General features: G+C 46.1%; 1 protein-coding gene across 7 annotated transcripts in view; it reads right to left on the bottom strand.

Moving 5' to 3' along the window:
* ITGA9 (integrin subunit alpha 9) overlaps window positions 1–26012 on the bottom strand; it is a 352771-nt gene that overhangs the window by 12328 nt on the left and 314431 nt on the right. For 3 of the 7 annotated variants that reach the window (XR_014250773.1, XM_082412747.1, XM_082412754.1), the window contains 4 exons: window positions 25879–26004; window positions 23985–24104; window positions 19455–19556; window positions 3538–3657 (listed from right to left, as the gene is read on the bottom strand). Coding sequence is in view for 6 of the 7 variants with exons in the window: in XM_082412747.1 (XP_082268873.1) it covers window positions 3538–3657; window positions 19455–19556; window positions 23985–24104; window positions 25879–26004 (468 nt within the window). In the remaining variant the exon portion in view is untranslated. The other 4 variants (XM_082412750.1, XM_082412749.1, XM_082412748.1 and 1 more) reach the window with 4 other exon arrangements.

Raw genomic sequence — 26012 nt, 5'->3', positions numbered from 1 at the left:
GAGAGATGAGGTTTCATCTACTTCAGAACAACAAAACTTCCAGTTAGGCTAATCATCCTTTGCCATAGTGAGTTTTACAGAAAAGATTAAGATTTTGCCCATATTTCTGAATATCATGTATGTGATAGACAAAAGATGGCCACTAATTCTTCACTACTCCTCCCATTGGGAGGCAGAGTCTCTTTCCTGTTCCTTGACTCTAGGCTGGCATGTGACTGCTTTGACCAACAGAGTACAGCAGGATGATGCCATGCCAGTTCTGGGCCAGCTTTTCAGAGGACTAGCAGCTCTCACCATGCTCTCCCAGAGCTGAAGCCACCACGTAAAACGTCAGCACACTCTGCTGGAAGGGCCATATGTAGAGGCCCTGAATCTACACGGAGAGAGGGAGGGGCCTGGCAGAGTCCGGCCTTCCAGCCATCTCCACCCAAGGTGCCAGGCATGTGAATAAAATTGTCCTGTGAAGTGAAGCAGACCAGCCTAGCCACCAGGTGAATGCCCTTGTGTGACACCACTCAGTGTCATTTGGAGCAGAAGAATCACCCAGCCAAACCCTTCCTGAATTCCTGACCCATACATTTGTTAGGCAGAAGGGAACTCAATTTGGTGGCAATTTGTTGTGCGGCCATAGCTACCCAGTACCATATAAAAGACTGTAACGTAGGCAATAGCACCACTGACAACCGTGAAACCCTGCTGGAGCGAAAGCCTTTAGGGTATCTGCCTAGTTTCCTTCTAAGATTAGCCCCCATCCCCACCCCTACCTAGCCTCCCCAAACCTCCACACTGCATCTTTCTCCTGCGCTGGCCTTAGCTGTCTGGATGTGGAAGACACGTGACCCAGCCCAGGCTGGTCAGATTCTCTCTCTGCCACCTCCTGGCCTCTTGCCACAGTTGTAGACATTTGACTCGAGCTGAGCCAGTCAGATTCTCTCTCCCAGGCTTGTAGGATTGGGATTCAGAGGGGGCTGATCAGTCTGTGTCTGTGGCTAGAAGTTTTGACGGCATCACTCGCCAGCTTTCTCAGAGCTGTTCTAGACCCTTCCTTCCTCCAGCAGTTAAGATGACCTTGTTCGGTTAAGGCCCCTCGACCGCCACTCTGCTTTCATGGCCAGTCCATGGCAGAGGGTGATGTCTGCCTTCTAGGGTCCTGGCTCTTTGGATCACACACAGCTGGGTGGCCTCAGGGTGCTGGCCACCCCATGACACCCCCTCCTGACACACCACATTCTTTAAAGAAACACAGCAGAAGCAAAGCGAAGCAGATGGCAGTTGGAAGGAGGTGGGAGGGTGTGCTCAGGAGAGGGGACACTCCTGAGTGGCAGAGCCAAGTGGGGGGCCCAGAGGGAGGGGGTGGGACACAGCCACCCTGCTCCCCACTCTGTGTCCCTGTCTGGTCCCGTGCACCCAGCCGTGGAGGACGGTGCCCCCTCTCTTCTGATATGTCCGTACAAAGGCAGAAGGAAGTATCTCTCTCTCTCACACACACAAACACACACATCCCCCCCAAAGCCCTTACTGTCTTCAGATCCCAAACACTGAGCTGGCTTTGTTCTCCACCCCCAGACCAGCCGTCTTGGCAGGAAGGAGTTAGAGTTGGAGAAAAGGGAGAATTAAGACTCTATCTGGCCACGCAGATTAAACAAACAACAAATGGGCAGGTTTTTCAAAAAAGGTAATATCCGCTCCTGGTAAATATACAGGAAAATGGGCACTTTTGATACACTGCTTGTATAACCTTTCCAGAGGGCAACTGGCAATGTGTAATAAAAGGCTTAAAATACGCATTTCTTTTGACTCGGTAATTCCGTTTCTAGGGTTTCATCTTAAGGACATAATGAAGGATTTGTGCAAATATTTGGCTCCAAGCATATTCACTGTAGCACTGTTACAAGAAGTGTGAAACCAGAAGCCATGTGAATGAATCCCAACATCCAAGGACTGGGATCTGCCATACATCTGCAGCCTGAGGACAGCGCTGGACACGGGTTTTTAACAATAGGGAAAGACTTTCACAATTTTGCATTCAGGGAAAGCTAGCCTGTAAAATAGTAAATGGGATGTCCAAAAAGCATGGGAACCTGAGATAAACTAATTTTCAAGTAATATGCTCAATATATTTTTCTTCAACCTCCAATACTTTTTTCAGGTGAAGTTGCTCTTAATTTAAAGTGATGAGTCCAACTGTCAATCTGAAAAGATGTACAACAAAAACACTATTTTCCCTGTGTTTCTAGATTTCTTGGATACTCTGAAGTATATTTACTATACTTTTTTCAGATTGATAATTGAACTCATTGCTTTAATTTTAGAGGTCCTGCACCTGAAAATGTATTGGGTATTTTACTGGAGAATTTAACACACTATTCACAAATAAGTGGGTGCTAAGAGAATGCCTGGTCTCTGTCTATTATGTAGGGAAAAAGTTCAAGAAGAGACAATGCTGGTCTCACCACGGTTATTTCTGGGATGGGGACTCCTGAGTATTTGACAACTTTTTTGCTTACTGACATGTGTCTATGTTTGATCAATAAATACAAATTATTTTGGAATCCCAAAGAAACTAATTATTTGAATTTAAAGAATCCATCCATAATCATGTTAAGAGGCTGTTTCCACCTGCCTCTGAAACCTGGAACACTGGAAAATCAGGGACTTGGTGTCAGGAAGTCCCAGCTGTGGTCCCTGGTGCTGCTGTAGGAGCTGGGGACATGGTGGAAACAAGAACAGACAGGACCCAACTCACGTGGCACACTACCATCCCGTGGAAGAGACAGACCTTCCTCAGATAATGACTCTGAAACCATTACTGATGAATACACAGGCCCTAAAGTCAAGGACGCCAGGTGTCTGAGAGAAGAGCGCAGGGCAAAGAAACCATCCTAGAATTGGGGGTGAGGACACCCCTTTCTTCTTGAGAAAGTGACAAGAGGCAAGATGTGAAGGATGAGCAGGTGCTCCCTGGTGAAGGAGGCAGGGCAAATCTACCCCCTGGGGCACCTACAAATGAACCCCCATGGGGTTGGGAGAACTTCTGATGAAGCTACCCAGGCAGCACTCCAGACATACAGCCCGTCGCCATTACTAGAGTCTTCTGGGCAGAAATCTTTTCCATATTCCACATGGGAAAAGAACAAAGAATGGCTCTGTAGTTTCTTTTCTTGTTTTTGTGCCAAGTAAAGGAGTTAACCACCCCCGTCCCAGTCCCAGCTGTTACTCCCCAAGCTTGTGCGTTGGAGTGAGGCTCCCACCACCCTGTGTTAGGACTGGTGGCAACTCTGCTAGGGAAGGCAGGAGAAGAGGGGTAAGATTTTGGGGTTCCCTCTAAAGCAGTCCAGTCCTCAGGTGTGAATGGCCTCAGGAGGAGCCTAGACTCCATTCACTGCCTGGAGGGGACCCTGTCCTCCTTCATTGTACCTGCACTGGGAAGGAAGTTCCACCAGGAAGCCTTTTCCGACGACGAGCTCTAGCCCTGCTGAGGCAGGAGAGCTGGGTGTCTGGTCAGGGACTCCCTGGGGACCTGCGCTCTCCACTCACCTTCCAGAGCAGCACAGCCAGCAGCAGGAAGATGAGGATTCCCACCAGCAAGCTGATGGCAATGATCCACCCCACGACGTAGCCTCGGGGCTCCAGATTGTGCAACGCCTCGAAGACCACCTGGGAGGCAAAGCAGAAGTGAGATGGTTCCCAAACAGAAGCACCCACCGCATGAGGGGACCCAGCCTGGGCTCGACATTGGGACTGAACTGGAGAGATGTGTCCAGACTGCTGTCACTCTAAAACGGGCTCTGTTGAGTGCTTTCCTGGTTGTATACAGATGGATTTTTCACAAGGACCAGAAAAGGCACTTGAAATCACAGGCCCAGTTCTTCAAAGGGCTGTAATGACAACAGGCCTGATTTAAGTATCACGAAGTGAACATAAGCGTGGTGAAAAACTGAGAGGACGCACTTTGTTCTTGATTCAGAACAGACAGTAACAGTCTCTGTTTTATTATGGTTTTGAAACAAAGGGCATGGGCGTGCCCTCCAGGTAAGACAGTACTTCTTTTTGAGTGTTCTGTGCACTGTGTAACTTAGTGTGATTACTCAATTAATGCCAGTTTCCCCAGTAGACTGTGGACCTCAAGGGCTGGGCACAGTTTGCCTTGGGTCTCATGGCGATACCTAGCACACTAAAAGCACTCACTCGAAGAGCAGAGCCCTGGTCTCCAATGGGAGCCATAGGTCCTCAGAGCCCATGTCTCAGTGAAGCAAGTTTTCCCAACTTTGATGGAATCTCAGTGGTGTGTTGGCTCACATCAATGGTGCCAACGGTGTGCATCTCTTCCCAGCCCCACATCTAAGGACGTTACAATGGTATTTTGAAATGGTCCATCACAGGAGCATTTATACCACCAAAAGTGGCGCACAAATCAGGGCACCCCCATCCTCCTGCCAGAGAAGTGATAGCTTAACACGTGCTAGCTCAACACTGACTGTACTCTTTGGTTCTATTTTCGCCCCACTGGTCACAGCGGAGTTTATTTTTGTAGAATTCAAAGCATCCATTGTGTCCTCTACAGCCAATCCCCTAACACCCCACCGTCCCGTTCAAGCTCCTCTTTGCTGAAGAGACAGAAATCTCAGCTCTGGGTAGCCACTGTCTCCCTTAGCTGCAGACAGGCTGGCCCAGCCACAGGGCTTTGTCCAAGCTAGGCCGTGTGCTTGGAATGTCCAGTCCCTCCTTGGAGAAGGCCTATGTAAACCTGGCTCAACCCTGAAAGCCAGCTGATTTTTTGCCTGGCAGGAAGCCTCGCTGGTTATGGGAGCCCCTTGCTCAAGCCTCAACGGTGACTGGGCACAGGACTGAGTTGATACTAGCGCTATTTATGTTACCTTTCTAGGGCCTGGTTTCCCTCTCTCTGTAACATTTCTTGAATGCTCCTCTGTGTCAGGCTCTGTGCTTTTCTTGCAATCTCTTGTCTAACTCACACAATCACCCCAGGAGGTATTTAGCACCTATTTTACACAGCAGGACATGGAGGCCCAGAGAGGACAAGGGATTTGCTCTGGGCCATGTAGCTTACAATGCAGAGTCAGGATTTGAACTCAGGTCTAGCCAACCCCAAACTCCCAACCTAAGCTGGTCACTAGCACACCATAGAGTACCTGGCTGACAGTGGTTCTTTAAAGATTATCTGTCAATTAAATGGATCATTTACTGTCTCTTCCCTGGTGATAAGGAAAGCAAACACAATCACCTTTGTCTCAACTGTCTTCATTCCCACTGGTGGGGTGGGGGGCTGTGCTGGGGGAGGGGAGGATGGTCATCCATGAGGCAGATCCTGAATCCAAAACATTATCTCTAGGGAAATCAGAGCAGAAACCATTCCTTCCTATGTCGGGACGGATCAAAGAGAACTGCCTACAGAACACAGTAGTCACTTCTGGGAATGGAAATAAGGCCTCTTTTCAGCACATACTCACTAGCTGTGTGACCTTGGACAGGGTACTTTCTCTCTCTGAGCCTCAGTTCTCTCCTCTGTAAAACAGGGGTAGAACAGCACCTCCCCAGAGAACTGAAGGGGCTAACGCACGCAGGGCGATTGGCGGAGCCCACCCCTGACACATGGCAGGTGCTCCCATCAGCATCATTAGCACTGCTGGCAGGGAGATTTCTTTTGAGGTTGTGCACGGTTGGCTGGCACCCTTTTTAATTTTAAAAAACTACTTATTGAAGCTAATATACATAGAGAACGGTCTACGTAACCTAAGTGCACAGCTCACTGCATTTTCACGAACTGAATGCGAAATGCATCTGTGTAGCCAGCACCCAGATCGAGATGCAGGATGGGACCAGCTGCTGAGAAGCCCCCTTCACGCTCTCTTCCAGTCACAGCCCCCACGAAGGGTACTTGTTGTCCTGACGGCCGAGAGCCTAGATGAGCATCACTGCTTTTGTCCACGCTCTACCTGGAAGGACTTCTTTCTTCCACATTAGGTTTGGGAGATTCCTCCAGGCTGGAGCATGGCATTCTCATTGCTGTGTGAATATCCCTTGATTTATTTATCCATTCTACCCGGTTTGGGGCTATTACAAAGAGGGATTTTCAGACATGAGGCGATCCTGAAGGAGGAATACGTGGGGGTGAGAGGTGGTGGGACAGAAATGGGCTGTGAAGTCTGTCATCTTAAGCCTACTCTTTTCTATCTGGTTCAGATTAGAGATTTCTGTCTTTAAAGACAGATAGATTCATGTCTTTGAGTTACTGCCCCTAAAAAGCTGTAGATCAAATCACCTCCCACATTCAGAATCTCTTGTGGTGTCTTGCACAGGTCAACTATGAAGCACTGTGGCTGAGAGGGGCACCCTTGGACAACCAAGACAAACTTCTCGGTTTCCTCCTCTGTGAAATGGGGAAGGAAGACAGTGTCTGAAAGTTCCTGGTCTCTGGTCGCATAGTGAAAATCTGCTGAACCTTCCTGTTGACAATGAGACAGGCTGTGGGCTCCGTGGGGTCAGCTGTAAAGTCCAGCTCCTTGGGTCACCCCGAGAGCCGCACAGGGACGCTGCCTGCCCGTGGTGTCTGAAATGCGTATCCTGGCAAAGCCACCTTGGAAGTCTGGTTTTGTAGATACAGAGACAGTGAAGAGTATCCACTACAGTTTAGTCTGGCAAATTCCACAAGAATGCCCTGGCACTTCCCCGGAATGTGTGCTTAATCTTTTATTATTTTTAGTGATGCCGTTCATCATCTTGGACATGTGCTTTATGCTTTGGCAAAGCTGGTTCCTGCACATCGCGACTCTAATAAACTCATTAAGTGGAAGGATCTGAGCAGCCTGAAGTTCTAAGAAGTCACATCTTAGATAAAAACCCAAAGGAACAGCAGCATGGACCACAGAGAGAGGTAGGAAGCACCGACAATCCAGTCTGGTCGCCACCAGTAAATAGCAGGATGATCCTGGTGAAGCCCTTATACCTCTTTATTTTAATTCAAAAATTAAAAAAAATTTTTTGAATCAGCCCATGGTATTTTTTAATGTTTTTTTTTAAATTGAAGTATAGTTGATTTACAATATTATATTAGTTTCAGGTATACAGCATGGTGATTCAGTATTTTTACAGATTATACTCCATTAAAAGTTATTACAAGATAATGGCTATAACTCCTTGTGCTACACAATAAATCTTTCTTGCTTATCTATTTTATACATAGTAGTCTGTATCTCTTAATCCCATCCCTGGTACCTCTTTAAATATCTTTTCTCCATCTCCCCAGTTATTGCTCCAGTTCAAGCCTGAGCTTCTGTCACCAGCACTATTTCAGGAGCTTTGGAGGAGACTTCCTGCTGCTAGAGTTGTCTTCCTAAAGCACAGGCCTCATCACGCACTTCTCAGTTTATACTACAGATGGTTTCCCTTTATACCAAATATACATTTCAGGGTACCAGGCTCTTTACAATCTGGTCTCCTTCCTACCTTTCCAGTCCCTGGCAGGACCTGTACTCACATTCTAGCTGGTTAGAGTTATCTCCCTGTGGGACCTGTGGCCTCCTGCCTCTCTGCAGCCTGCTTTTGCCACCTTGGAAGACTCTTCCATTCTTGTCCAGATGACAAACTCCAATACTGCTTATCTTACAAATGTTCATATCCTTTGATCCATTAATTCTGTACTTGGAAATTTACTCATAGGCAAGAAACATAAAGTACAGGAAAAGTTTTATATTCGAAGATGTTCACTGCAGAATTATTTACATTGGTACAGAATTAGGAATATCCTTAATGGAAAAGAATACAAAAAAGAATATATATGCATAAGTGAATTACGTTGCTGTACACCAGAAACTAACAAAACATTGTAAATCAACTCTACTTCAATAAAAAATAGAAATACCCTAAAAGTCTAAGAGATGAGTAAATTACGGCAATCGCGAAGTAGAATACCACAGAGCCGTTAAAATGATAATACATCTGGCTGTCAAAGTATGATTTTCAAAAAGTTAAAAACATGACTCTCATACAAATATGCAGCAAATACACATTAAAAATTTATTTAATTCACGACTGAGGGAATCAGCAGGATGGTAAAGCTAGTTCAAAAAAGGATCTGAGAATGCGGGTAGTTACAGGAAAAAAAGAATAGAAGAATGTTGAAATCAGATACAAAACTGATTAATACCTTACACGGCAATAAACTATAACCTTTGGGATTATATTTTCTGCCAGACGGAAGTCATTTTCATCTTTACCGGCAAAAGGCATTTGTAACTTAGTTTTCTATAAGCTAATATGTAACTTCACAGAATATGGGCCCTAGGGAGTTAGGCAGGCCTATTAGAACAGTGTTGTTTTTCTCAAATTTTAATGTGTGTAAGAATCACATGAGGAACCTCGTTAAAATGCAGATTCTGAATCAGGGAGTCTGGATTGGGGCCTGAGCGTCCACATCACGGTTACGCTCACTGGCGATGCTGATGCTGCTGGTCCAAGGACCACACTTTGAGTAGAAAGGGGATAGAGAATGCTCCAGGTGTGAAAGGACACACAATCATCTTTCGCCTGATTTCCAAGTTTTACATACTTTAGAAAACAGGATAATAAAATGGGAAAAATGATAAATGCTATAAAGTTATACGAAAAAATCAATATCAATTTAGCATATAGAAGACTTCAGCTTTGCAGAAAAATATAGGAAATTTTTTAAGTAAATAGGTGTTTTTTGATACTACAGGTATTGTTTTCTTTTCTACTTTTAACTACTTTTAAAAAAAATTGAGCATTTTAAAGCCAAGTTAAAAAAAAATTAAAAGGAGAGACTCTGCTCCAACAGCTTCTGTTCCAAGAAGACTGACCTACTCTGCTCTTTTCAGCAGAGTTAATCATTCTCTGAGCTTTTGGAAACAGCAATTTTCAACTTCTCTTAGCAGAGAAAATCTGCACTAGCACCCCAATGTATAAAACAGAAAAAAATGGAGATTCTGTTTATAAAGAAGGTGGGCAGCTCGAGCCCTGTCTGATCGGTCCCCCTTCCCAAGCCAGTCCCTTCTACCCCAGGCCCAGCAGCCCCAGAACCAACTCAAGGGAACCCACGGCTCCACAAAGCTTAGCTTTAAAACCACAGTGGAGCACTTCATCATCATCCCAGTCCTAAGTCCTCTTCACTCTGTAAGGTAATGATGTATCTTCCTGTCTATGGACTCCAGTAAACTGTGAATTCTGACAGAACAAGGATTTGAATGCATGTTCTCCCGTCACCTAGACCAAGGTAGTGATTCATCATGTGATTCATGAAGGCACAGATTAATAAATTCAATGTCCTTTTTGCCATACCATTGATGAAGTATGACTATGACTCAGTCTGCAATGAAGAGAGGATGAGATTTGAAGCTGGAGTTCCTGAGTGTGCTTCTCTTTTTTCTACTTCAAAAATATATCGGCAAATGTTATTTCTTTTGGGAGAGTTCTGGCCATCCATCCACACATGCATCCATCTGCCCATCCACCCCGTCTGTCCATTTGTTTGTCTATCCATCTGTCTGTTCGTCCGTCCATCCATTCATCCACCCATCCAACAAATGTGTACACAGGACCTACTATGTGCCAGGCACTGTGGGGATTCATTGATGAATAAAACAGGCAGTCTTTGCCCTCATGGAGCTTCCAGCTTATAGAGAATACTGGCCAGTTAGACATAAATGCAAAATTATAACCTTAGAAAGTGCCCCAAAGGAGAGATTCATGGTTAGAAAAGACTCTAAGATAAGCATGGCAGTCAGAAAGTTTTTTAAGGGACTGCTTGAGCTAAGAGTTAAAGGGTAAGCAGAAGTTAACTAGTCAAAGAGGGAAATGAACAACATTCCAAAAAGGAATAGCACGTGCAAACCCCCTGTGACAGAAGAGAGCCTGGCAGAGGTGAAGTACTGCCAACAGACAGTAGGCATGGAGCAAATGGAATGAACAAGAAGCCACCGGAAAATGTTCAAGATGAAGCTGGAGAGATGGGAAGGCCTGGAGGCTGTGTTAAGAATTATATCCTTTATATTAAAGAAGCTTGTGGCTTCCATCTGAAAACTGGCCCCATCTAGCTTTTTGATGGCTGCACTAAATCAAACCAAACCTGCAGTTATTTTGATCTTAATGTCTAATTCCTAAATAATTTAGTTTAATAGGTTACTTTCTTTTCATAAAACACTGAAATTCAAGCTTCTGACTCTCCTTCTCCATTCAGGTAGAGAGGAAATCGCTCTGAAAAGCAACGTAGAACCTCTTTTGTCTTCCTGAGGCATGGCTTTGAAAATTACTTATAAATAATCCCTGAGAATCATCAGATTCATTCATAAAATTACCTGAGAAAATTGCTGATAAGCATAGGAGGAATAAGGGCTGCTTTAACTATGCCATTAAAAATACTGTGGAATTAAACCTAAAAAGAAAATAATTATACGCTTTATCTTAAGAGGCATGGGAGGTCAATGGAAGGTTCTAACTAGGGAGTGACATGGTTTGCATTTTGCAAAGAGCACTCTGGCTGCAAAACGCATCGGGAGAACTTTACGTGGGGGTTCAAGGAACAGGCCCGTTGAGAGGGCTGCAGGGGAAGTGGTTTCCCCAGCAGAGATCCACACTCCCAGTATGAAAGGAGAAAAAAGACTGAGGCTGAGGGGGAGTCTGCACGTTTCAGAGGGTGGTAGGAGGCTGAGAGATGGGGCGGCAGAAGTTCTCATCAACGAAGGGATAAATGATCACACAGCAGCAGACTGAAGCTGGAGGGCTCATGTGTTGGATGTTAACTAATAAAACATAAGAGAATTGAGGAGCACGAGGATTTGCCTCAATAGAGTCCCTGAGGAGGACAGACATCTGGCAGGGGCGATGGCAGGCCCACACGCTGGGCATCCTGCCTGCTACTGTAAACTTGAACACACCTGAGGCTGGCAAGCTGGCGTCAGGGAACCACCAGGAGCCAACTTCCAGTCTGAGGCAGCTGGTAAGCCTGAACCACAGCACTTGATTCACTTGTATGTTTCTGGAAACTTTTATGTTCTGACCACTGTAAATATGCCCAATGTCATAGCTGGAAATGCTCAGGTCTCCAAAAGGCTTGAGAACATGACCACAGTGGGGTACAGCTGGCCCAGGCCTGGCTGGACGGAGGGCTTCCACGGCTGAGGGGACAGCTCAGCATAAGCAGCACCCGAATGGAGGTTCAACTCCAGGCCCCATTGCCTGAAGGTCAATTACAAGGGCAAGATGCTTTCCACAACTGACATCACACACAGGTCTCACAGAGGGAAGGAATTTATATAAAATAAAAAGTGGTAAAAGAAGAACATCTGGGACAATGAAATGCCATTTTCATCTGCTTCTAATTACATCTAGCAGCCAGTGGGGAAGGGGGCAGGGATAAAGGGTTGTGGGAGCTGGAGGAAATGTTCTCAGCAGAGCCATGTCTTAAATCACTCTCAGAACAGAGTCTTTAGAAAGCATCCCCACTCAGGGGAGGCCGAAGACTTATGGAGATGACATCAATGAACAGAAAATAAATTGCATTTGGCAAGATGGACATTGTAAGTCTGTGCTGTGATAAACAAAGATGTCAAACTTGCCCCTGCCTGCTAGGTGCTGGGTTTCAGGAATTCCTTGCTCTGTTAGAATTTGCAGAGGAATGAGCTGGGCTGGTGCTAATTCCTTTATTGTTAAGAACGGGTCACATTTGTTGAGAACTTACCGTGTGCCAGACATGGTGCTAAGAGGTTTTATATCTATTACTCCTGAGAAACCTCATGACTGCTCTTTAAAGGGAGGAGGGGAACGCAGCTCCTTTACCGCAGGCTACGGAGGGCCCTCGATGAGTGCTAATTCTCTTGATGAGTAGCTGTGCATCTGGTTAGGGACCAGGCCACAACAGGAAAGAGTTCCAGAATCAACAGACCACTAAGTCAGAGCATGATGTGCTTCTGAGGTCACTGGAGCCAAGGGTCGCTCCAAAGACTAAGGGCCAGCTGTCACCACCCATGGCTGCATTCCTACCATCTGCCAGAGTGGTGCTCCTGCTGTGCGAGGGCCAGGCAACAGGACAGCAGGGGTCCAAGGAGGGGAGGATGAAGGGAGACTCGGGCTTGCAAACAGGCAGCCCTGCACCAGACCCAGCCCTTCCACTGACAAGCTGTGGCATCTCAGGCTGGTAGGTCCCTTCACCTGGGGGTCTCAGTCTCCTCATCAGAAAATGGGAGTAATAATATCTCATTCACAGGGGTGATGTGAGAGTGATAGGCGATAATCACATCAAATGCCCAGCACATCACAAGAACTGAGCATATACGAATGAAAACAATAAAATCGTTAAGCAACGGGACGCAGAAGGGCATGTCGAGCCAAGCCCCCAGTGTCTGCGTGGAGACCACTGCCATCTGTACCCTACACTACTGGTTGCCCGCCCACATCCCTCGGGTCCCTCTATCAGTTCCCTATGTCCAACCCCAGCTTTACATGCGTTCACTTCTAAGTGGATGGCACTGTCAGAGGCCACCTGCCCCCAGGGCACGTGGGGAGAGGAGGACCTTGGCGTTCATTACCTCCTGGGCAGCCCCTGGCCAGTGACTGACACGTACAGGAGTGAGAAAGCCCAGCTCCCTCGCTTCAAGGCAGGATGAATTCTGAGGTGGTATTTGTGCTCCAGGGCTCCGCTAAGGCTGGGGCCCCTGGAATCTCATCCTTGGTCCACTTGTTCTCTTTCCCTATCCTGTCTCCTCACTTCTTTTCCCATCTCTCTGGGAGCATTTCCTTACTAAAATCCTTGCACCCACATCCTCATCTGAGGGTCTGCTTCTTGAGAATCTATCTTAAGACACCATCTGACTCCATCTGGAGCCTGACCTTCCCCTGTCCACTTAGAAAATGCTTTCAATACTTGTTCAGGGGTCACTCTGTCCATGCAGCCTCTCCTAACCTCTTCAGCTCAGGCTTTCCCAGAACAAAACCACACTACTGTGTGTGTGTGTCTGTGTGCTTGAGCACGTGTGTCTGCACACATGTGCAAGTGCAGCGTTCACCCCTTGAGGCTAAAATTTTTTTTCTTGTTCATGTTTACCGGGGGGTCCAGTTCATGTCTAGTCAAAGAATTTGAGGGACTGGACAGCAGCCTTGTCCTAAAATACAACCTTCCATAGCAGTGGTTTCCTCGGCTCCACAGAGCCTAGGGGTTTGGTGAGGGGATACAGAGGCCCCCAAGGGAAAATGGAAATACAAGTTGGGGGAGTTCCAGGCATCCCACCTCTGACTCAACCAAAGCACATTTCAATTTAGAAATGGGTTGTGTTGTTTAAAAAAATGATAATGATAATCATGATGACAGCTGGAAATCATTGGTTTAGAGTAAACTGATCATGACTCTTGAGGTTTTGAGGGAGGGAGAAGCTATTCTTCATTTGTTTCCTCCCATCCTTGGCCATCTCTTCATGCAAAGGGAGCCACTATTAACTGACTGCCCATGTGTAGGCACCAGGCAAAGGGCTTTGCACCAAGATGTGACCTGATCCCTCCCAACCCTTTAGGACAGATACTCCCTACATGTGACTGGCACAAACTGCTAGACCTCTACTGATATAAAGCTACCTGTCTACTTCTAGCTCCTCGGCCACCATCATCTCTAGCCAAGTGACGGTCACAACCTTCTTGCAGCCCCCTACAATCCACTGTCCACACAGTAGCCTGTGATTGTTAAAAAATATATATTGGATCATGCCATTCCCCACTCAAAACAGAAGCTTGCAGTGGCTTCCCTTTGTAACTGCTCCCTGGTGTTATATGGTGTGACCCTGCCTATGTCTCTCATCATGGATGTCTTCACATGTCTCCCATCATGGATGGCTTCACCACTCACCAGGTAGCTGCCACACTGGTGTTTCAGCCTTGAACACGCTAAGCTATTTGGGTCTTCATATGGCTCTCCCTCCTCACTGGGACACTCTTCCCTGCGCTTGGCAAGCTAATCCCTCCTCACTCTCTAGATCTCAGCTTCCTTGGAGAAACATTCCTTTAGATTCCCCTCAATCTAGAGCAGGTTACTCCCATGGAACTCACCTTGATTTGAAATAAAACCCTTGTTTGCTTCCTTGTTTACTCTCTCTCACCCCCTCAGTCGCTCTGGGAGGGCAGGGGCCATGGCTACTTTGTTCCCCATTGCACCCACAGTGTCTCTACACTGCCTGGCCCGTAGCAAGCCCCCAATAAGTATTCATTGAATGAAACTGCAAATAGTGACAATCAGCAAACCACACTGGGATTTTTCTCAGTTCCTTATGGTTAGAGCTTAAGTCTCACATTGGGGGTAGTGGGTGAGGGGAGAGGACCGCCTACCATCTTTTGATGATGACAGGGAATGGCGGGGGGGTGGTGATGACTTTCCAGTGACCCTCTTCTTCATCGTATCTCTCAGTGTAAGAAGGGGGAAAACTCTCTTGCCGGGTATAATGTAATTTTTCACATAAATGGTAAAGTACAAGTCACAGTCTATTCGGTGACAGAAAATTGTAAAGTTTGCTTCAAGATGCAGTAAACAACAAAAGAACTATAGGTGGCACCTTTCGAAGTAATCTCATTTACCACCTTAGATGATGCCCTCTGGGTTGGGGGGCAGTGGCAGGGAGCAAAACGGAGGGGAAACCTCCAGGAAGTAGAAAGCAGGTTTCCCATGTTACAGATGAGGAAATGGAGGCTTACAGAGCTTACCTGATACCCAAGATCATACCACTGGGATGGGAAGGAGATGGGCTATGAAGCCAGGCTTTTCTAATTCCAAAGGGCGAAATGCAGTGCTCCCTGTTCACAGAGGACAAGGCCAAACTAGAAGTACTGACTTCCTGGAAGGGCCAAGACTGGGAACTGAACTTGAACGGCTTCAGAGAAAATGAAGCTGGAACGTGCTCTCCTGATCAATTCGTGCGTGAGGGGGAGGTTTATTCAGAAGTGAAAGCGTGGCTGCAGGCTGGAGGCTTTGTTCTGGAGTCTGATTGAGACTGAGCAGGGAAAGCCTCCGCTGGGGTGAGGAGAGCCAGGTCCAGTCTGAAGGGGCTGGCTGGGCTCCAAGGGTACCTGGGCAGTTTTAACAGACAGACTTTAAAACAAGTCAGTCCTTTCCAGAGTGGACACTTGCACTTGTCGGGGCCCTTTCATCCAAGAAGGCCCAGTGCCCTCCCGTGTGATTGAGTGGCTGCAGGTCAGGGAAGGGAGTACCAGGCTGGGGAGTCAAGGGCTCCAGACACTATTCTTGGCTCAGCGATGTGAGATCCAGGGCAAGTCACCTATTCTCCCCGAGCATCAGAGGCCCTTTGTTCACTAGAGGAAGAGGCTTTGTGGTTCTAATCCAGGCAGGGCACAGCAGAAGCTCAGGGGACTTGTTAAAGTTATGACCCATCTCCCCACCTGCAGGGTAAGGGATGGCAGAGGAGGACCGTGGGAGGGAGGTGACCGCCTCTTTGGACATATGATTCCCGGGGCAGAAGGTGAAGGCCCCAGACATTTGCCCTGTCAAATCAGCAAGGAAGTAGCTCATTCCAGCATATTCATCCTAAAAACAAAACAAAGCCCAAAGCACAAACACTCCTAAACCACCTATGGACAAAGAGTTTCATGTTCTCTCATTAACGGAGCTGACAAAGTGGTCTAAATGACTGAACAAAGACTGGCTCAGATGGGAGCTCTAAGATGCACCAGGGGTTGGCTGGCCCCATGCTGTCTTCGGTATTAGAAAAGCACATGGGAGGGGGTATTTGTCACTTTTTAGCGTCCTTCCAGTGCTGGGGAGTCCTCCTCTAGGTGAGTCTTGGGGTGAGGGTGAGGCTCTACTATAATAGCCAAAAATGCCAGCCACCTGCTCTTTCTGGGGTGCCTGGTACCCCAGGGACAAGGGTCTAACCTCAGCCAGTGAGAGGCTCCTGCCTGACTCCAGAGCAAGAGGCTGAGAGAAGCCAGGGAAGCAGTGTCCAGAGTACCACGCCAGGCTCTTTCTGGGGCCTGACCCAGCCTGTGGTCCTGGTGCCGCAGGTCTGTCATATCCCCAGCCTTCCTGGCAATTCTGAGAGCTACCCAATAGCCTTCTAATCCATTCTGATTCCGCTAAAATGAGACGGAGTCAGTCTCTCCTGCTGGTACCTAGAATCTCAGCCTGGTGCCCACTCCACATGGCAATGACTTACTTATCCATCTGTGGATTTCCATGTTCATCATGTATTCCACTATTTCAAAATATCAAGAAAACAGATTTGCTCTGTAACTCATACAAGCTTCTCACACAGTCTGAGAAGGGAGTTTGGGGCGGTGGCTCTCAGGAGCAGAGCTGGTGTGCTGGAGATTCTTGGTTTGCCCCCGGGGAGTTTCTAGCCTCAGCTGTTGGCAGCACTGCCGGAAAAGCCGGAAGGGTTGGGTTGGACAGGATGGGAGTTCAGCGTGTTCTCAGCACAATCAGCGCTGAATGCGGTGACTCAGATCTCATCCACAGTTCTCAGGTTTGGGTCTGTACAAAGCCAGGTAAGCTGGTGTGGTTGGCCTTGGACACGTGCTAATACCCCACCTGGGAAGGGCACCTCAAATGTATTATTAGTAAACAAGGAAAATGCCTCAAATATCTAGTACATATTTCTAGGTATTTAACTGTACTCCCTGTAAAGCACTCCCCATACCATGGCATAAAAATAAAAGACACAGAGTCCCAAGAAAATTATTTGATTTGCCTGTCAGTTGAATTATCACCATGTGCACTTTATGTGGTTAAAAACTGGATTGTTTTCCTCTTCTCACCCACACCCTGCTCGTTGCCAGCAGCAAATACACTTCCTGTTCATTCCAAGGCCATACACATGTGGCGTCTGATCTAAAAGCCTGCGATATTTTGCCCGATTTAAATTTGGTGGCTAGCCTCTATGGAAATTTCCCTTCCAATGAACAACTAACAGAGTGCCAGGCATTCAGAAGAAACATGTAGGGTGGAACGTGTTTGTTCTAAAAAGGCAAACCTTCCTACTCAGAAAATTTTTTTTTTTTTTCGGCCAGGAAAGTTGAGAACAGATTGTAGTACTTCATCTTGGCTCACGGATTGAAAGGCAAAGTTATGGAAAGGAGGAAGGTGGGGGCATTGTGGGATTCCGACGGGTGCCTTTTTTTCTTAGAGTACTGGAAAAAAACCAGTTGAAAATGAGAGCTTCTTCCAAAGAACTCTTGATAATGATAATATTACCATAGTGCTCAAAATGGAACAGTAACTAATGGAAGTGGTATTTTGGGGGCGTACAGATGACTCAGAATCCAACAATGGGGTGTTAGGCAATGTTTTCCTGGATCCCACAGCTCCATGTTCTAATCAAGGGCAATGCGCCCATGATAATTTTTTCATTTACCCAAGGGATTCCACCTGTAGGAAACCTGTTAATTACTTCCGTTAACTCTTAATTGGGAACACAGTGGTCTACCAGAACATTCCAAACCTCTCATGTTGGGCATGTACCTCATCCTACGAAACTTTTTAACCAGAGCTGTGACAATGAGCAGTGAATCTCCATTCTTTTTCAATCCCCAGGTAAAAGTCTGAATTAGCAGTTAAATGGCCAAAAGGCAAGGAGGAAAAGGCAAAGGTCAACTCCAAATATTTGATCTTCCATAAACACTGACCCTAGGAGTGAAGGACTCCAGCATCATTCCATTTCATCCCATTCAGTTTCTGTTATTAAAATGACTGTGTGGACAATTTCTCGATGTGAGTAGAGGAGTTAAGGTCTGCATCTGACAGTCCTTCCCTGCATCAGGCATGCAATACCCACGGCCTGGGGCAGCTTTAACATCCTCACAGATTCTTATTCATTCTGTACCAGCTGATGCTTTTTTTTCTTGCTCAGGACTGAGAGTTCATGGAGGTCCTGGGCATTTCTTTTTTTTTTTTTAAAGATTTAATTTTATTTATTTTTGGCTGCATTACATCTTCGTTGCTGTGCACGGGCTTTCTCTAGTTGCAGAGAGCAGGGGCTACTCTTCGTTGCGTTGCGCGGGCTTCTCCTTGCGGTGGCTTCTCCTGCTGCGGAGCATGGGCTCTAGGCACGCCAGCTTCAGTAGTTGTGGCTCGCAGGCTCTAGAGCGCAGGCTCAGTAGTTGTGGTGCACGGGCTTAGTTGCTCCGCGGCATGTGGGATCTTCCCGGACCAGGGATCGAACCCGTGTCCCCTGCATTGGCAGGCAGATTCTTATTCACTGCGCCACCAGGGAAGTCCCCAGGCATTTATTTTCTATATGAACCCTTCCTAACCTGGGTCTTATAAGAGTGGGCTTTGCTCTGATCCTCATCCTAACATTTAGACATGTGGTGTCTCCATTGTTATTGGAAAATAAGCTAACCATTTTTTCTTTGTAAGTAATTAATCTTTGTGAATTTTTCACTTTTGTAAATTTGTCACAGCAATATTCACTCTTCCAAGAGAGGGTAAAGTCTCCCTTGAGAGAAGTAAATTCCAGGAAAGGAGATGCAAAAAGCTAGCATCATTGCATAGCTCATTAGCCAAACCAGTTCAGAGGCTGCTGTCTCCCCATGTGCCTAGGACCTCAGTGTGGGTGTCAGAGAATGAGCCTCCCCCCTGCCTCCTGCCCCTGAAAAATAATAAAAGGCAGAAAATTTCCAAGAGCACCCCTTCCCCTCCAGCCTCTCCCACACCCCACATCCGAGCTCCCAGTTGCCACATATTCCATCTTGAGGCTGCTTACCGACTGCACTTTACAGAGCAGGGGTTCCCAACCCCCGGGCCACAGACCAGTACCGGTCTGTTAGGAACTGGGCCGCACAGCAGGAGGTGAGCGGCAGGCGAGACAGCGAAGCTTCATCTGCCGCTCCCCACTGCTGGCATTACCACCTGAACCCTCCCCCCATACCCTGTGGAAAAACTGTCTTCCACAAAACCAGTCCCTGGTGCCAGAAAGGTTGGGGACTGCTGTGATAGAGGATACGGGGTTAGGTAAGGAATGAAAGAGGAGTTTCTAGGACTTGGCAACTAGGATGTGACCCCTTCAGGTTACTAAAACAACTTGTTTTTGAAACACCCAGCGTTTATCCATGGAGCAATGTGACTGTGAAGGCAGATGAGGTTTCAGGGAAAGGTCTGAGAAAAATTAAAATAGTCTTGGCTCCAGAATGTAAATGCAAGCCCTGTCAAGGGTACTTCCAGAAGATTTTTCCTTTGTCTGGTCATAGCTGGGAGCTTTCACATAACAACAGCATCCCAGAGAACATGGCTATCACAACAAGAGCAGACCGCAGAAGTTCTCCATGGGGGCCTGGAAGCCAAGGCAGGCAAGGTCTTGGGTCTACCACAAAGCTGACATCTTGGCTTAGAGACCGCCTTTACCCTCAAATGCCAGCACCAAGTCTCCCAAGTCACCCAGATTCCCTCACCCTTGGAGGAGGGCTGTGTGTGTGGGGGGTGACCGACTCACCGTCATCTCCTCTGAGTTCCCACTGGCTACCTCCACCACCCTCAGGGCAGGGTCCACCTTCACCTTGGCGCGGGTCATGAACTGGATGACAGATGAACTGTCCTGAGGAAGAAACAACACAACTCACTGTAAGACTTTTCAATCACAATGGCTGGGCCCCGAGGTCGCAGGCAGAACTGAAATTCAAAGATTCCAAGTGGACCAGACAAAAATTTCTATCACTGAATGAGACAAGAGATTTCCGGTCTCTCTCTTGAGGATTCTTTCATATCATAGTGGATGGCTGAAAAGCTCTGGAGTTTTGCTGAGTCATCAGCACATGCAGGCTTGTGTGCTGTGGTTTCCAAGTGGCAGGAGCCAGATATTTGGATCTTGGTATTGACATATTCCCAAAGAGCAGAGAATAAATAAAGCTGTTAATTGTGTATGACAAATCTAGGCCTGGCATTCCATAGAAGGTATCTGATTTACATTTCTCAAGCATCTTCCTGCCTTGACCACAACCCTCAAACTCTCCACATGAGTTCCTTTTAACTCTTTCTTTGCTCTTAAATGAAGCTGGTTGGGGGGGTCAAAGCCATTTAAGCTGGGAAGAGGGTACCTGATGGAGAGATGAGAGGGGGAGAGCATCTAGCTTATACAGTAAGTCCCCCCACATATGAACGAGTTCTGTACCGATAGTGCGTTCGTAAGTCTAACAAAGTTAGCCTAGGTACCCAACTAACACAATCGGCTATATAAATAGTACAGTACTGTAATAGGTTTATAATACTTTTCACAAAAATATTACATGAAAAACAAACACAAAAAATAAAGAAAACATTTTAATCTTACAGTCCAGTACCTTGAGAAGTACAGTAGTACAACAGCTGGCATACAGGGCTGGCATCGAGTGAACAGGCAAGAAGAGTTACTGACTGGAGGAGGGAGAGCAGGTGGGAGATGGTAGAGCTGAAGGACCGTCAGCTATAGGAGACGGAGGGCAAGCTGCAATTTCACTCACCCCTGATGCTGATGGAACGCACGTTCACGTCTTTGAAAGTTCACAACTTGAGGAAGGTTTTTATGTAGGGAACTTACTGTAATTAGGTGATGGCCCGATGAGAAAAGGGGATGGGGGTAGGGAGGCTGGCCCAGGAAAGTCTCAGGAAGAGCCCACCAGCCATTGCAGGCAGAAGCCTTGGTGTGGGCTCAAAGCCACCGATCCAGATAATGAGAGAATGGCTCCAAGGCAGTGATGGAAGAGTTTGGAAGAAGACAGGCGCTGGCAAAACTATGGCTTAGGGAAAGGCCAGAACGTCGAGCCGGTGGTCCAGATGGGGCTGCACTGACTGTGGAGGGAGAGGCAGGCTGCCTCCCATGGTGGAAACAGAGGGCAGAAGGCATCCCACCTGTGGGGGCAGCTGGGCTCTGCCGGCAAGGTGTCTTTCTACATTTACTCAGCATGCCTGCCATGCAAGGAGGTACCTATCAGATGCCAGCTTTGACCCACTTCTGGTTAAACCTACCCCCCAAAAATGAAAGTAGAGGACTCTCTCTACAGAAAAGAGTTCCAAGGGGCTCAGCTCATCTTTTCCAAAGAAACCACAAACCTTCCTGGGAGGACACCCGGGGATGCCACTCTGTGTACTTTACCTGGGAGTTACACACTAATTATTGTCCTTCTTTAAAATAGCAACAAAACACAGTTGAAGTGCTTCTGGGAAGCTTGTCACTCAAAAAAAACTGCTTCAGTGAGCTCATATTAAGCAGTAAATAATTTTGTATGCAGCAATCTTTTACCAGTTTAACAGTTCTGTAGATTTGTGGTTTCATGGGTCAGGATATACTGTCTTATCAATCTTAGATCATCATCATCACCATCATCATCATCTTGGACATTGCTAATGACAATAATAATAATGATGATGACGATGATAACTGTCAAAGTTAAAGGCCGAGCAGATGAGGAGCCTGGCACAGAACAGGCCCCTTGTGGTTGTAAAAAACAAATACTTTGGAAGAAACTGGAATCCTCTGATGATTAAAAAAAATCAGATCCTACATTTCAAATGAAAACTTGTTAAGGTCAAAACAATAAAACCTCAAATTCCCTTGTCTGTGGCCAGACCTTCAGGTCAAAGGAAAACTAACAGAAGTGGTGGCTCAGGGAACCACAAGGCTGGTTCTGCTCCATATCCTTAGGGAGGCGTGGCTGGCCTTGGGGGCCCGACAGAGGCTTTCCTCTGCACCTGGGATTTCTGCTGGTTTCTGCTGAAAGGGCACCAGTAGGGAGAACGGTTCTCCAACATCCGCATACGACACCCCATGGCTTCCTGCTGTCTTGGGATGCAGACTGGGCTGGATGGCCCACGGGGAAAGCAGTCACTGGGACATGTTCCTTGGCAAAGGGTCACCATTGATCACTGAGAGAGAGAGAGAAAGCTGCACAAGACCAGGCCAGAGCTGGGGACAAGGAAGGCTTTGAGGCTTTGCGATTAAATTAGTACTAATGACTAATTTGTAAGTGCAAGCATCAGCCAACTGGGTTGAGGCTGAAAGAGAAATCAGAGTGGCTTCCCGCCATCAGTGCCGTATCAGGGTTCTGTCAACAGTGGCAAGTGTGGCACAGGGAATAAAACTGTCACCAGGGCCGTTTATCAAGAAGATGAACAGGATGGGTAAGCATACAGAATCATAATCCCTCAACCTGTCCTGGGGACCCAGGACAGTAAGGCACTTCCTGTGATGTGACATTCTGGAATCATAGGGTGACCAGGGGTGCTCTAGTTCATGCCTGGTCCTCTCCCAACACTATCCTTTTTAAAGGGAGTGGTACAACAGGGAAGCAGTGCTGTGTGCACCCAACTTGCCCCAAACCGGTTTCCCTCCAAAGAATCCAGGGAAAGCAGAACTGTTCACAGCTCTCCACCAGTCGGAGACGGAGAGTGGGTAAAACATCCTGTATCCCCCTGTGCCTGTGACTTATCAGGCCAACATGTTACTGCCATGCCTAATTTAAAAAATAACACTGGAATGACTTTTCTAAGGATATTCATTTATACACTGACAGTTTTATACAGACTAACACATTTAGTTTTTCCGAAGGAAAATAAAGAGAATCTCTGTGGCTAACATGCCTATTTTGTTTTAGCTTCACATGTGATTATTTTAGAAGCATCTTGTTGGATGTAGCCTTTCATACTCAGCAGCGTTTATGTTAAAATAAATCATAGTGAATGTGTATGATTTTTTTAAGGGCCACCAATTCACGGACTGAGGTATTTTTTATGAACCACTTTTATAAACTTATAATAGTAAAGTGATCTGAGATTCACTGCTCAGTGCTCTGTAATGGTCTATGTGCAAGGGGAATCTAAAAAGGAGTGGATATATGTGTATGTATAGCTGGTTCACTTTGCTGTGCACCTGAAGCTAGCAAAACATTGTAAATCAACTATACTCCAATAAAAGCTAAAAAAAAAAAAAAACCCTAAAAAAACAAAAGTTATCTGAGATTCAAAAGTTGGAATTCTGAAAAACAAGGTGTCATCTAAACAAGGGGTTGGCAAACTATGACTCATGGGTCAAATCCGGCCCTTTGCTGGTTTTTGTAAATAAAGTTTTATTGGAACACAGCCACACCCATTCATTTGAGTATGGTCTATGGCTGCTTTCACAACACAATGGCAGAGCTGAGCAGTGGCAAGACACTGTATAGCCCGTAAAGCCTAAAATATTTACTACTGGCCCTTTAAGGAAAACCCCTGATCTAAAACGTGGTCCCCAGAACAGCAGTAATGGCATCACCTGGAAGCTCCTCAGAAATGCAGACCCTCAGACTGCCCCCTGAGGAATCTGTGGTTTAACAAGGTTTCCAGGTGATTCTGACGCAAGCTAAAGTCTGAGAAACTCAACTGTGCAAACAAAACACCTAGGGAGCTTGTTAAAACAGAGATGCTGATTCCTAAAGGCTGGGGTAGAGTCCAAGATTCTGCAGTTCTAAGGAGCTCCCAGGTGATGCTGATACTGCTGGTCCTCCGACCAGACTTTGAATAACAAGGGTCTGGTATGTTTCCCTGCAGCAGAATTACCAATGGTGCTATCCAGGGCAGTTTTTTTTTTTTTTTATTCTTTTTTTTTTTTTTTTTTTTTTTAATGTATTTATTATTTATTTATTTATTTTTGGCTGCGTTGGGTCTTCGTTTCTGTGCAAGGGCTTTCTCTAGTTGCGGCAAGCGGGGGCCACTCTTCATCGCGGTGCGCGGGCCTGTCACTGTCGCGGCCTCTCTGGTTGCGGAGCACAGGCTCCAGACGCGCAGGCTCAGTAGTTGTGGCTCAACGGGCTTAGTTGCTCCCCGGCATGTGGGATCTTCCCGGACCAGGGATCGAACCCATGTCCCCTGCATTGGCAGGCAGATTCTCAACCACTGCGCCACCAGGGAAGCCCTCCAGGGCAGTTTTTTAAAGGGGGCAGGCAGAGTTTTTTCTGAGGAAACCAATTCAAATGCTTTTAAATGAACCCCAATAGTACAGCTTCCCAGGACTTACCTTCTTCAGTATTTCTGTGTTCAGCAGCATGTAAATGTCTATAGTACGACTTTCTTCTTTAGCCAGAGCACTAAGATTACAGTGCATTGTTAGGCAAGAAATTCCTGGCTTTTCGCAGTCCTGAGAAGAACAAACAGAGAATGATCAAACCGTATTAAGAACAGACAAGAGCACAGCATTTATAGCACAGAGGGCTCTGTGAGCTTCTATTCTGAGGACCAAGGCCATTCCAGGTAGAGGAAATCCATAGGAAGATGCAATCATTCCTTCTTGCCACCAGAGGGCAATCAAGGGACTTCCTGCCTGGCAGGCACCAGAACATGCCTTCAAGTCTAAGCTCACTGGTGCACCCTACCAAAAAACTGGATTTGCAAGGAGAAAGAAGGGTTTTGTTTGTTTGTTTTGTTTTTAAAGAAACACATTTACATATTTTGGGAGCATTCCTCTTATGAGTTTTGAACACAAGGTGCATGTCCTAGATTATGTGATTTCTGCCTGTGAAGTGACAAATACACTTTCATGCCCAATTTTTAGGTTGGGCAAATTAAAGGGCTACAAAGTCACATGACTCAAGAAACCACAGGAGTAAAGAAAAACACGTTTAACCAAGAAAACACACGAATTACAGCTAGAAACCTAAATTCCAAATTTAAGTTACAAAGGGGGAATTCTTTTGTATTGTAGGATCCAAAATGTGCGAACATACCTTCACAATGTTTCACATGTGGGGTAAAAATTTCAGCCAGATACAGAGTTGCATCCGTCAAACAACTAGATATCAATATATCTAACAATTCTAAGGGCTTCAAAAAAATAGCTGATCATCAGCATTATGTAAGTAAAAATATTCCAACCTTCCAAATGGCAAACAGTCCTACAACTTCCACCGGAAAAAAAATCGAGGAAGGAAATGTCAGTGAGACGTGCCGTGGCCGAAATAAGGAGCTGAAGAGATGTAACCAAAGACACGGAGAAAGGAGGTTGTGGAAAAGCATCTGATTCCATCTTTAATACCTTCACTTTTTAAAAAGTTGAGGTATAACTTACATACAGTAAAGAGAATAAATCTTAAGGATCCATCTTGATATATTTTTACATACGTTTATAACAGATCAAGATATAGAACATTTCTTGCACCTAAGCAGGTTCCCTCATGCCCATGACTGTCAGTATTCCTCCAAAATTAACTGCTATCCTGACCTCCATTGCCATGGATAGCTTTGCTATTTCTGAACTTCATGTAAGTCAAATATTACAACATGTGTCCTTTTGTCTCTGGCTCCTTTCACTTAATATTATATCTGTGAGATTTACTTATGTTGTTGGTGTAGCAGTTTTTATTGCTCATAATACTCCAGTGTATGGGTACACTGCAATTGTTTATATATTCTCCTGGTGATGGATATTTGGATTGTTCCCAGTTTCTGACTATTATAAGATTGCTGTGAACATTCTTGTCCATGTCTTTGGGGGGATACAAGTACTCGTTTCTCTTGGGGATATACCTGGGAGTGGAACTGCTGGGTCATAGGGTATAGATATGTTTAGTTTTAGTATATACTGCCCAATAGTGGTATACAAAGTGGTTATACGAGAACCATCACTATGGATTAGACTCATACTAGTGGGAGAAATGTTTAACTTTGTGCTTGGTGGGTTGCAAAGGTTTTCCCTGTGCCAGCCAATGGAATTTGAAATGTAAATTTAACACTTTGATAGAAACCTCAGGCTGAAAAATAGGAGTTGACTACAGTCCTTGTGACTTCCTAAGTCAATTGATTAAAACCAGATTTGGGAAATAATAAATGCCAAATAGAAAACTGGCTTCTCATCTCAGACTTGCCTTCCTAATGAGGACCACCCATGTTAACCCAACAAGTAAGCAAATTCTTACCAAGACTTTTCTTCCCGACTTTGTGAAAAAAGCAAATATTGTATGGAAGATATTTTCCGGTTCTTGAGGGATGATACAGGGGGTTGGGTTTTTCTGGAAAGAACAGTTTCCCTTCTCCTGGCCCACCTGAAAAT

This window comes from Balaenoptera physalus (assembly GCF_965194825.1).
Source record: "Balaenoptera physalus genome assembly, chromosome: 11".
Lineage (NCBI taxonomy): Eukaryota > Metazoa > Chordata > Mammalia > Artiodactyla > Balaenopteridae > Balaenoptera > Balaenoptera physalus.
The sequence above is the reverse complement of the archived record's forward strand: the minus strand, read 5'-3'. Positions and strand labels throughout refer to the sequence as shown.